General features: G+C 39.5%; 1 protein-coding gene across 2 annotated transcripts in view; it reads left to right on the plus strand.

Moving 5' to 3' along the window:
* SBNO1 (strawberry notch homolog 1) overlaps positions 1-12922 on the plus strand; it is a 57821-nt gene that overhangs the window by 31743 nt on the left and 13156 nt on the right. For both annotated transcript variants that reach the window (XM_059408268.1, XM_059408269.1), the window contains exons 17-28: positions 1075-1272; positions 2762-2929; positions 3026-3201; positions 3652-3783; positions 6018-6153; positions 7333-7445; positions 7535-7606; positions 8055-8154; positions 10162-10236; positions 10905-11051; positions 11137-11231; positions 11322-11414. In XM_059408268.1, the coding sequence (XP_059264251.1) occupies positions 1075-1272; positions 2762-2929; positions 3026-3201; positions 3652-3783; positions 6018-6153; positions 7333-7445; positions 7535-7606; positions 8055-8154; positions 10162-10236; positions 10905-11051; positions 11137-11231; positions 11322-11414 (1505 nt within the window). The remainder of the gene's footprint in view (positions 1-1074; positions 1273-2761; positions 2930-3025; positions 3202-3651; positions 3784-6017; positions 6154-7332; positions 7446-7534; positions 7607-8054; positions 8155-10161; positions 10237-10904; positions 11052-11136; positions 11232-11321; positions 11415-12922) is intronic.

The following is a 12922-nucleotide window of genomic DNA, read 5'->3' on the forward strand; positions in this document are numbered from 1 at the left end:
AAATATACTCAGTGCTTATTGGTGTTTTATCATATGCCAACTTCGATTTCTGTTTAGATTCCTAGTAAACTGTTCGGCTTTCAGAAGTTAACTTCTCAGGCTATCATTAAGACGGTGATCATCTCTGTGGGAACAACTGTCTGATGCTGGGTGTGTTCCAAACACAAGTGGCTTAGTAACCTTAGTTCATCTGTCCTAAGAAGGACAGTTTTTTACATTTTTAACATGCTTGAAAGTGGATTGATGGTTATAATTGACAGTATTTTTTAATTGTAGTGGCAAAAAAAAGTAATGCTGTGTTTTAGAATCAGTGACATCTTAAACTGGTCACGTGGTTATGTTTATCTTTCCTGAATTATGTTCTTTTTACCATCTATCTCATTAATAAGTAAACTTTTAATGGTTTGTTCCAGATATCTATGTCTTTGTCTTTTTTTTTTCTTTTTTTCTTTTTTTTAGATGAGGAAGAGAACACATGAGCATGAGTGGTAGGGAGGGGCAGGGAGGGGAGGGAGGTGGAGGGAGAGAGAATCTTAAGCTGGCTCCATACATGGAACCCAACTTAGGGCTGGATATCACCACCCTGAGATCACGACCTAAGCCAAAACTCAAGAGTCGGACATTTAATTAACCGACTGAGCCACCCAGGTATCTCCCATATATCTTTCCTGAGTACTCAATAAAGTAATTAAAATCAGCACCTAGTCTGACTTTTTACAAATGAAGTTTTATAGAGTTGTTTAATTAGTAGGCCTCTGCTCTCAACCTGATGCACAATTAAACTGTGAAAATGCTGGAGATTCTGTGTTATCTCTGTTGTCCTAAATTTATTTTGAAACATGTACACTTAAAGGTAGTCTTGAATTTATTTACGTGTCTAATTTTTTCTTAATAATTGAACATAATATGATTTCTTAAGGAAATCTAAAAGGTAAACATTTACTTAGGAAATTTATATACTTAAAGTTTTTCCTATATGTTTTTCACTTTAAAAGCTTGTGAACTAAAAGTAGTTTCCTAGATCTTTAGAAGAGTGTGTTTGGGCTGACTGTCTTATTTTGGGTTTGAGGGTAGGTGAAGAAATAACTCGAGAAGCCAAGAAAGCGCGGAAAGTAGGTGGCCTTACTGGTAGTAGTTCCGATGATAGTGGAAGTGAATCGGACGCATCTGATCATGAAGAAAGTGACTATGAGAGCTCGAAAAACATGAGCTCCGGAGATGATGATGATTTCAACCCATTCAGAGATGAGTCTAGTGAGGATGATGAAGATGGTAAGTACGTCAGTACTTATTAATTGTAATGAAAGGTTATTTCTGTGTGTTTGAAACAGGATATTGTATTTTTTTTTTTTAAAGATTTTATTTATTTATTTGTCAGAGATAGAGCGCGAGCGAAAGCGAGCACAGGCAGACAGAGTGGAAGGCAGAGTCAGAGGGAGAAGCAGGCTCCCCGTGGAGCAAGGAGCCCGATGTGGGACTCGATCCCAGGACGCTGGGATCATGACCTGAGCCGAAGGCAGCTGCTTAACCAACTGAGCCACCCAGGTGTCCCGAAACAGGATATTGTATTAAAACCTGTTTTTTCAGGGCACCGTGGGTGGCTCAGTTGGTTAAGTATCTACCTTTGGTTCAGGTCATAATTTCAGGGTCCTGGGGTCAAGCCCGCATCAGACCCTGCTCCGTAACGGGCCTGCTTCTCCCTCTCCCTCCGCTTGCCGCTCCCCCGCTGATGCATACTCTCTCTCTCAAATAAATAAAATCTTTATTTATTTTTAAACATTTATTTATGTATATTCTTCACAGAGACAGCGAGAGAGGGAACATAAGCAAGGGAGAGTAAGAGAGGGAGAAGCAGGCTTCCTTCTGAGCAGGGAGCTCGACGTAGGGCTTGATCCCAGGATCTTGGGATCATGACCTGAGCCGAAGGCAGCCACTTAATGACAGCCACCCAGGTGCCCCATAAATAAGATTTTTAAAAATAAATAAATAAAACCTGTTTTGTTTTTTGTTTTTTCCCTCGGTGCAGTATAAACCATCGCACAGAATCTAATCTTTGCTTAGTGGAAAACTGCCCAAGCTTGTCTGTCTTTTGGTAGTTTAGCTCATTTGTGTGAGATAGTCGCCTAAGTTTTATGCAGCGATTTTATTTATCTTTTTGAAGACTATTGATTTGACAGAGATAGCGAGAGAGGGAACACAAGCAGGGGGAGTGGGAGAGAAAGAAACAGGCTTCCTCCTGAGCAGAGAGCCCAATGTGGGGCTTGATCCCAGGATCCCAGGATCATGACCTGAGCTGAAGGCAGCGGCTTCAATGACTGAGCCAACCAGGTGCCACTGTTATTATGAACAGTAGTAGTAGTTGTAGTGGTGGTGGTGGTGGTAGTAGTAGTAGTAGATTTTTATTTATCCAGAGATGAGAGAGAGAGAGTTGGAGGAGCAGAGGGAGAGGTACAAGCAGACTCTGGACCTGGTGCGGAGCCCAGTGTGGGGCTCGATCTCACCACCCTGATAACGCAAACTGAGCCGAAACCAAGAGTTAGACACTCAACCGACTTAGTCTCCCAGCCACCCAGTCACTTGTACCGTGATTTTTAACCTCATACTATGGAATTTTATCTGACAGTGTATTGGATATACTGGACCGCTGAAGTTGGTGATGATTTTTAAGTTACCAGTTAATACAAAAAATTCAAGGGTTGTTTCTTTGAAGATTCTGCTGCTTTTACAGATGATTTGATACATATCTTTCCTTAACTTTCAGATCCCTGGTTAATCAGAAAAGATCACAAGAAAAACAAAGATAAAAAAAAAAAGAAAAGTATAGATCCAGATTCTATTCAAAGTGCCTTATTAGCATCAGGTCTTGGATCAAAACGACCTAGTTTTTCATCTACACCAGTAATTTTGCCTGCTCCTAACAGTGCACCAGGTATCTGTGGGGAAGCTTGGCTTGTCTGTTGAGATGTACTTTAAACAAAACATACTTAAACTTTGTAATGATTTTTGACAATTGTACTTTATCTAGCTAACAGTAACACCAACAGTAACAGTAGCCTTATAACAAGTCAGGACGCTGTGGAAAGGGCCCAGCAGATGAAGAAAGACCTACTTGATAAACTAGAGAAATTAGCAGAAGACCTCCCTCCTAATACCCTGGATGAACTTATTGATGAACTTGGTGGCCCTGAGAATGTTGCTGAGGTAAATATGACTAGATTGGGGCTGTGTCTTGGTCCCTTTTTTTGGTTAACTCCAAACCCTATAGAATGAGTGATATTTTGGATATCATCACATAATTGTCTAATTTTCTCTTAGATTTTAGAACCTTTGATCTGTTTGTCATCCCAGAGTCAGGAATTCTTATCCTTAGTATCTGTGTGTTTATTCAGCACACTGACCTGTTACTGTACCTGTCATGCAGCCTCTGTGATTGTTGCCATGTATCTGCTTTCTTTGCTGGAATTTCACCTTTTCAAAACCAGAAACTGTTGCGACATTCTCTCCCAGACACCGGTGCAGCACAGGCAGCACTGTGTGTCGGCCTCATCATCCCCTTCTCTCTCCCACCAAGTTTCTCTAATGCAGGGGTCCTGTGCTTCCTGTGTCTTCATCAGGTACCTTAACTGTAAATGACACTGTTTGGCTTTGCAGATGACTGGTCGCAAAGGACGGGTTGTAAGCAATGATGACGGAAGCATATCTTATGAGTCGAGATCTGAACTTGATGTCCCTGTAGAAATACTAAATATCACAGAAAAACAAAGATTTATGGATGGAGACAAGGTATGTTTTTCTGGAATGCTTTTCTTTCTTTCTTGTATTTTAAAAAGATTTTACTTATTTATTTGAAAGAAAGAGCACAAGAGAGGGGGGAGGGTCAGAGGGAGAAGCAGACTCTGCACTGAGCAGGACGGTACAGGACTTGATCCTGGGACTCCAGAATCTTGACCTGAGCCAAAAGCAGTCACTCAGCCAACTGAGCCACCCAGGCACCCTCTGGGATGCTTCTTAATGAACAATACAATGTATTTTTAAATGAATATTTAGGGTTTTTTTTTTCTTTTAAAAGAAATTAAGTGTGGAGGTGCCTGGGTGGCTCAGTCATTAAGCATTTGCCTTTAGCACTCAGGTCATGATCCCAGGGTGCTGGAATCGAGCCCTGCATCAGGCTCCCTGCTTGGGGAAAAGTCTCCTTCTCCCTCTGCCATTCTCCCTGCTTGTGTTCCCTCCCTTGCTGTCTCTCTCTGTGTCAAATAAATAAATAAAATTTTAAAAAAGAAGAAGAAATTGGGCGCCTGGGTGGCTCAGTGGGTTAAGCTGCTGCCTTCGGCTCGGGTCGTGATCTCAGAGTCCTGGGATCGAGTCCCACATCGGGCTCTCTGCTCAGCAGGGAGCCTGCTTCCCTTTCTCTCTCTCTGTCAGCCTCTCTACCTACCTGTGATCTCTCTCTGTCAAATAAATAAATAAAATCTTTAAAAAAAAAAAAAAGAAGAAGAAGAAATTAAGTGTGTTGAATGTTATTATTCTTTCATTTTTAGTAATTGCACATAATCACTGAATATTTACACACTTTCATTATTTTTTCACAAATTGAATGCAATAAAGTATTGTGTACAGAATTAGATGTGGCTCTTAATAAATTTGGAGGCTTTTTAATTAAAAAAAATTTTTAAAGATTTTATTTATTTGACAGACAGAGATCACAAGTAAGCAGAGAGGCAGGCAGAGAGAGAGAGATGGGGGAAAGCAGGCTCCCCGCTGAGCAGAGAGCCCGATGCGGGGTTCGATCCCAGGACCCTGGGATCATGACCTGAGCCGAAAGCAGAGGCCCTAACCCACTCAGCCACCCAGGTGCCCCCTTAATTCCTTAATTTAAATGGTAGAATAAAATCTCTATTTTATCACTTTTTTCTTTATATTTTAATGAGGCTTTCTGCAGCTAAAAAAGGAGAAGATAGTTGTCACTATCAAAGTTGTCTTTATTATTTTAAAGATTTCTGTTTATTTGAGAGGGAGACAGAGCATGAGCAGCGGGGAGGGGGAGAAGGACAAACCGACGCCCCACTGAGCATGGGGTCAGGTTTGGGGCTCAGTCTCAGGACCCTGAGATCAAGACCTGGTCCATAGACAGACGCTTAACCAACTGAGTCACCCAGATTCCCCCAAAGTTATCTTTTATAAATATATTCAATAGCTTGTGTTACATTTTTTTTTAATTGATTTACTTTAGGGAATGAGAGTGCGTGCACGAGAACTGGAGGGAGGGGAAAGGGGGAGAGAATCTCTGCTGAGCATAGAGCCCAGCGCTGGGCCTGCTCTCATGACCTGGAGATCATGACCTGAGTCGAAATCAAGAGTTTGGATACTTAACTGACTAAGCCACCTAGGCTCTTGTCATGTTACACATTCTAAAGATTGTAGGTAGAGGTATTAATCAGTTGTGTTACATACTTTGTTTTATGAATTTATGCCCATGTGCATTACACTTACATTAGTCGGAATTGGTTTTAGTTGTTAAGTGACAGAAAATCCAAAATCGTATTGACTTAAAGAAGGTAGAAGGTAATTTCTTCCATGTGTTAAGTTCGAGTAGGTGGACCAGGGCTGTTACAGCTCCTTAAAGATGATGCCACTCCTGTCTCAGTCCTTTACCGTGTGAGGCTCCATTTCAGGTTACCTGTTTCACTTCCAGTTATCATACCTCTGTCTTTCATCTGGCAGAGAGGACGCACATGAAGACAAGGGCATGTCCTTGACTTTTAAGGACATTTCTTAAATGTTCATACCACCTACACCCTACTGGGGTGTGCCGTAGTTCGCTGTAGGGAAAAGTGAGAAATGTCATGGTTCTGGGCAGCCATGTACCTGCCTAAACTTGAGAGGAGGTGGTTATAATTTAGGAAAATGGGGAGAATAGATATTGGTGAGCCACTAGTACTCTAAGAACTTTATTTAGGGCACTTGCCTACTTGTCTTCGTGCAGAGGTGATTATTTTTCCCCCTTATATTTGGTACAGAATATTGCTATTATCTCAGAAGCTGCCAGCTCGGGTATTTCGTTACAAGCAGATCGGAGAGCTAAAAATCAAAGGCGAAGAGTTCATATGACTTTGGAATTACCCTGGAGTGCTGATAGAGCAATTCAGCAGTTTGGTAAGTTCCTACAAGTGAATTTCACTTAATAGATAGCTAGGAATCATTGGGGAAATATTTACATATCAAAACCTATATTTAACGTTCAGTATCTTAAAACAGGACACGTGGATTTTGGAGCTGTTTGTGTATCAAATTTAAAATTATAGAATACATGAAGCCGTTTCTTATCTATTTTAAGAAATGTAAAAGATCTGTGCTAGATTTCTTGGAGTTTCTGGCATTATATCTCATAACGGTGTTCCTTGGGAGTTTCCTCCATTATCTATCTTCAGGATGTATGTGGTCTGTATCAGAGCACCTGCCACCTCATGTCCTTTTTAGCCTTTGGTGGCTTTACTGAAGGCATATTGCTCTTCCCTTGTCTTACATGTTTATGTCCTGATGTGACCTGATGATTTTAAAAAACCCAACAGTTTAGGGGCTCTTGCACAGCTCCGTCGGTTCAGTGTCCGACCCTTGATTTTGGCTCAGGCCTTGATCTCCAGCTCATGGGATTGAGCCCTGCATCAGGCTCTGTGCTCAGCGGGGTGCCTAGTTGAGAGTCTCTTTTCCTCTGCCTGCCCTCCCCAACCATGTGTGCATTCTCTGTCTCTCTAAAACAAAATCTTTTTAACAAACCAGTTTATGTTTTTTGTTTCTTTGGAAGAATCCAAAGCAGCTGTGCTTTTGCACCCTTGTGGTTAACCCAAGTTGGGCAGAAGTAATAATATGTTTATCATTGAACAGTTCTGTGGCAGTTTGTGTTCTTTAAGGAGGAGTATTGTGAATATGGATTTTTTTCAAGTCAGTTTTTAAATTTTGTACTTTTGGGAGAGTTACAGAAATTGTTTTGTACATTGTGTGTGTTTGTGGTGGTTTTTCTTTTTTTTTTTTTTTTCTTATTTTTTTAAGATTTTACTTACTTATTTGATAGTGAGCATCAGCAAGGAGGAGGGGGAGAGGGAGAAGCCAGCTGCCCTGGAGCAGGGAGCCCAATTCAGGACTCGATCCCAGGACCCTGGGATCGTGACCTGAGCCAAAGGCAGACCCGTAACCAACTGAATCACCCAGGTGTCCATATATTGTTTAATTTTTCCTCGTAAGGGTTTCTGAATACCAGCTTAGTATTAAAATGCTAGGAATAGATCTCAGAATACTCTGTATCTAGTGAACACAGTATTTTTAATGTCGTTACAGGACGAACTCATAGATCAAACCAAGTTACTGCTCCCGAGTATGTGTTTCTGATTTCTGAATTGGCAGGGGAACAAAGATTTGCTTCTATTGTTGCCAAAAGACTTGAGAGCTTGGTAAGTTCTTGGGTTGTGTAGTTGTGTGTAAAAGGTGGTGAATACAACCTGTCTTCTGTGCCTTGATTGGAAATTTTATGTCTTGATAGGGAGCACTTACACATGGTGACAGAAGAGCAACAGAATCTAGAGATCTGAGCAGGTTCAATTTTGATAATAAGGTACATTTCAGCTTTCATTATGTCTGAGATTTTGTGGTAGTGTGTGGTATCTGGTGAACAAAAAGGGAAAGTGGTTACTGTTCAAAACTTTAAACTGTCCCTTATGGTTTCACTGTAAAATGATAACATCCTATAAAATTTTCACTTATCAGGTCTTTGATTATCAGCTCTGCCTTAGAATCCTTTTATCATTTCTGTTAGAAAATAGGAATATAATAAGTACTTCTGAATGAATTAAGTGTGAATTTCCAGACACAAAATTATTTACTGGACGTCTGTCGTGTGCAAAGGTGTGAACAGTTTAGTAGATAACATTTATATAAAAAGATAAAGTCCTACTCGTTTTGAGCCTTTGCTACCATAATAGTTTTTATCGTGTTCAGTTGGTCATGTGATTGAAATGTCAAAATGCTGTAACTGGTTAAATTTGTTTGTTTTTTTATTGCAGTATGGAAGAAATGCTTTAGAAATTGTCATGAAATCCATTGTCAACCTAGATTCTCCTATGGTATCACCACCTCCAGACTACCCTGGAGAATTCTTTAAAGGTAACTTTAAAAAATAATCACAAGAGGAAAATGAGTACTAAGTAGGCCCTAAAACCTTTTCTGACATGTGCTGCTGTTTTCAATCTCTTTGGACATAAACTATGTAAAAATTTAGAAATTAAAGATTAATAGACACCTAAGTTGGCCTCTTATAATCAGATTATTAATTTTCATTCACACCAAGTGTTTTGTGCTCTTGACAGTTCATTGCATGTTAATACTAGATTAGTAGGAGAAAGTGGTTTTGTTAGATTAATTTAAAGCTACTATGCCAGACAGCTTTTAAATTTAATTTTAAAGTATATTGGTAAATAATCTTTGGAGGTTGGCATAGGGTGTAGATTAAAAATTATTGGCTGTGTATTCATAGTTAAAACTGTGTGATGGATACGTGTATATGGTTCATAGAATGTTCTCTTTATACTTATATGTTTTTGGACATTCATTTATTAAAGAAAAGTCCAGCATAATGCTATAGAAACTCTTTGATTTATCTCTGTAATTGGTAGAGTATATTTTGCCCATAAATATAAGTAGTCTAGATGGTTTTGATTTTTTATTATTTATTTTATAATTCAGGAAGCTATGAAAATATTTTGGATAACATGTAGATGTAGGATATTTGAAATATCATCATTGTAGAGTTAGGACTTTTCACTAGAAAGTCCTTCCCAATTGGAAACCAGTATTTAGTATTGATACAAGCCATATTGACATACTGTCAGGGGGGTTTAATCACTGATGGCATAGTAACAAAGCAAATATATAAACTTCTTTTCCCTTTTTCTTCCATTGTCTTTCCTCTCCTTCCCATAACTTTGGGATCATGACCTGAGCTGAAGGCAGAGGCTTAACCCACTGAGCCACCCAGGCGCCCAGATTTTTTTAACAGTTGCATAATATTCTGCAGCAGGGTTATACAACAGGTTTTTTTGTGTGTGGTGTTTTTTGGGGTTTTTTGTTTTTTTTTTTTTTTAATCATTTCCTTTTTGGTATTCAAGTGGTTTTCAATTTTTTGCACCATCACAAACAGTGCTGAAGTTATACAGCTATCCTATGTAGATTTTCTCCCATAAGACTGGTTTCTAAAAGGAGGATTTTTGGTTACACAGTTGTCACCTGCAGAATCTAAACAGTTTTATGCATGTAGCAGAGTACTAGCTGATTTATTAAATGTGTAAATAGGATATGATAATGCTTCCTATTGACCCTGTTCTCTTAACGCCTTTATTCTGTAAGTCTGGGTTGGAACCTGAACATCAGTATTAAAGAAACCCATAGACTGTCTTCTTAGTGACATAATTCAGAACATGTTAACTGTTACACGTATTGCTTCTCTTCTGCAGCAGCTTGTCAGTGCTGATAATATGTGGGAGGAAGACAAGATTAATAGCTTATTGACACAATTATTTAATCAGCTAGTCTGTGTGTTCAAAATTGTTTATATTCTGTAGATGACAAGTGTGTAACCAAAGATTTCTACAGCCAAAGACTGCTATTAGAAAGATGAGATCTTTTTGGGGCGCCTGGGTGGCTCAGCCATTAAGCGTCTACCTTCAACTCGGGTCATGATCCTAGGGTCCTGGGATCGAGCCCAACATCAGGCCTCCTACTCAGTGGGAAGCCTGCTTCTCCTTCTCCATTCCCCCTGCTTGTGTTCCCTCTCTGGCTGGCTGTCTCTGTCAAATAAATAAATAAAATCTTTAAAAAAGAGAGAGAGAGAGATTAGATCATTTAATGAGATCATATAGTGTGAAGTTTGAGTACTGTAGGATTTTGGAGTGCCTAAAAGACCTTTGGGGACTGTGTGTTCCATTTAATTCAGCTAATAGGAACTATGAAAAATACCTTGGGCTGTGTTTTAAGGCTAGAATTTGTGGTCTAGTTCGGGGCACCTGAGCGGCTCCGTCGGTTAAGCATCTGAAAAAAGAATTTGATCTAGTTTGATTAGTCGAGTAACAGATCATTGAGTCACTTTGGTTATAAGGTTTTTTAATTTTCTGACAGATGTTCGACAAGGACTAATAGGAGTTGGCCTAATAAATGTAGAAGATCGTTCGGGTATTCTTACTCTAGATAAAGGTAAGAGTATGAGTTTTGTATATAGACATAAAACAGAACTATTGCTCTATCATTACAGACCATTTTCTTTATGCCTTTTTCAACTTGAAGGGGAAGCTTCAAGTTTGTAGTTCTCAGTCCCTTCTTCTGGAGTGCTCATAAAGCGCTCTCAGTGGTTTTTGCTACTGTGGTTGTTCAAAAGAGATTAAACCTTTATTCTGTCTACAGAGTAGCAGTTCTCAACCCAGGTTGCATACATATCAGCTGTGAAGCTTTTAAAAAATACTGAAGACCGTGCTGTTGAGCTTCACAGACTTAATGGCACTTAGAACTTTCTATAAGCCAGGATTTCATGTTGGAGAACAAATATTCTCGTGTGCTAAATTGTGTTCATATTTTCAGTAAGTGAAGTTTGATGATGCACAAATTGAGTAAGACAACCATCTTTGGAGCATGTATGTGGTCGTGCTGATTGCTAGCGGTAGAAATGGTCAAATTACAGCTCTCTTCTGAGAGCTGTGCAAGGTTGTGGGTGTGATGTAAGACCATGGAGGAGGAAGTGAGACTTGGTTTAGGCTTAGATGAATAAATGTTTTGTTTTGTTTTGTTTTGATTTTACTTCCAGGGGCAAGTGCATTATAATTGCCATTCAAATGCATTAAATCTTTCATACAATCTTGTCCTTGCAGATTATAACAACATAGGAAAATTCTTAAATAGAATTTTGGGCATGGAAGTGCATCAGCAGAATGCGTTATTTCAGTATTTTGCAGACACACTTACAGCAGTTGTTCAAAATGCCAAAAAAAATGGAAGATATGATATGGGAATTTTAGGTAAGTGGAGAAATTTTGAAAATGTCCTGTGTATTCCTAATAAAATGTTCTTTTTCCATTTACATGTTGCTTTTTCTTGTTCAAGATCTTGGTTCTGGAGATGAAAAAGTGAGGAAAAGTGATGTTAAGAAGTTTCTGACTCCAGGATATTCCACCTCTGGTCATGTAGAGTTATATACTGTAAGTTTAGAAATGTGCACGTTTAAGTGTAACCTGTGATTGGCATTCACAGAAGTGAGTGCGATTTAAGTTGTATTATTTCTTTTACAGATTAGTGTGGAGAGGGGAATGTCTTGGGAGGAAGCTACCAAAATTTGGGCTGAGCTGACAGGACCAGATGATGGCTTTTACTTGTCATTGCAAGTAAGACTCATGTCCTTGCCATGTTAACTGTTCAGATACGTAATGCGTTGTAGCTGCCAGCACTGCAGTTACCTGTCCCCTTTGTGGCGGTTTTCTGATTGTTTTTCGCTTTCCTCTGATTTGATCGTTTTTCATTGTAACTAAGTTTGTCCTTCTACAGACGTTTTGAATTATTACATACTCTTAGTTAATCGGACCTTTTTATTTCATGGTGCAGTGACCTCTAAGCCTCCATATTTAGTTCTGTAGACCTCTAGTAAGCTTTATATCTGAAAGATTCACTTCTTAGTTATTAGTGTAAATAATTCCTTAGGATTTGCGGGTAGAGCTCAGGATGAGGGAAGTGTAAATATGTATGTGTGTACATACCCATACATTTATATGTAGACACACGCACACCCACAGATATGTGTGTGCAGATATATAACACCCAGAGTCAGGGTACGGTATCTTGAATTTTCCTGTTAAAGACTATGGAGTTTTTATGTTATTATTTTCTGATATTAATCTGTGTGCTTATTTCTTCTACAGTAATAATCTTTATTCTCCATGGCACACGGGATGATAAAAGATTACAGATAATGTACCCCAATATTCCTGAAAATAATTTCGGGAAAAAAGCATCAGCTTTTTTTGCTTTTGCTTCCCCCCATTCTCCCATTCCATTAAAACACAGTTGTGCCATTTCTGCATTGTCCGCATATGGCACTTCTGTAGTATGCTTTTCTTTTAATACTTACTCTTAGCTCTAAAGGTAATTAATTTCAATTTAATGCTCACCTCTCACTAGTCCTTAGGTTGCTGTCTCTGATCATTTTATCTGAAGACTGTCCTGTAGTAGCATCTTCAAGAAGGGTTTATTCCTGAGGTGGTTTGTTTTTAGGTTTCTCTGAGAGAGACACAGAGCGCGCATGCGTGTGCCTGCCTGCGCCCGAGCAGGTGGAGAGAGAGAATCTCAAGCAGATTCCATGCTGAGCAGGGATCCTGATATGGGGCCAGATCCCAGGACCCTGAGATCATGACTTGAGCTGAAGGGAGAGGCTTAACTGGCTAAGCCGCCCAGGTGCCCCAGTGCTTCATTTTTGTGACTAAATAATGTTCCGTTGTATGTATGTACCACATTTTGTTTTTTATTTGCCGAATTTTTGGAGAGGCCAACTGTAAATGAGGACCAGGTTCTAGATGGAACTGTGTGAAAGAGACTACATATGTTCATGCCAGAGGCGGTGCGAGACCATAGTTAAGCTATCTAGAGCAGGTGTCCCCAAACTTCTTTAGGATCAGATAGTAGATACTTTAGGTTTTGTAGGCTATGTGTAGTTTCTACTGACTATTCTTTTTCATTGTTTTTTTGTTTTTTCTTCCTTTTCCCTACCCTTCCTTCCTTAGTTTCTCCCTTCCTTCCACTGTTTTAAGCTTATTAGCCTCAGGCCCAGTTTGGTCACAGACCTGATTTTACTGGTACCTGATCCAAGAGCAAAGCTGTCAAACTGAATCTGGCTCCTAAT

Source organism: Mustela nigripes, chromosome 8 (genome assembly GCF_022355385.1).
Source record: "Mustela nigripes isolate SB6536 chromosome 8, MUSNIG.SB6536, whole genome shotgun sequence".
NCBI classification, from domain to species: domain Eukaryota; kingdom Metazoa; phylum Chordata; class Mammalia; order Carnivora; family Mustelidae; genus Mustela; species Mustela nigripes.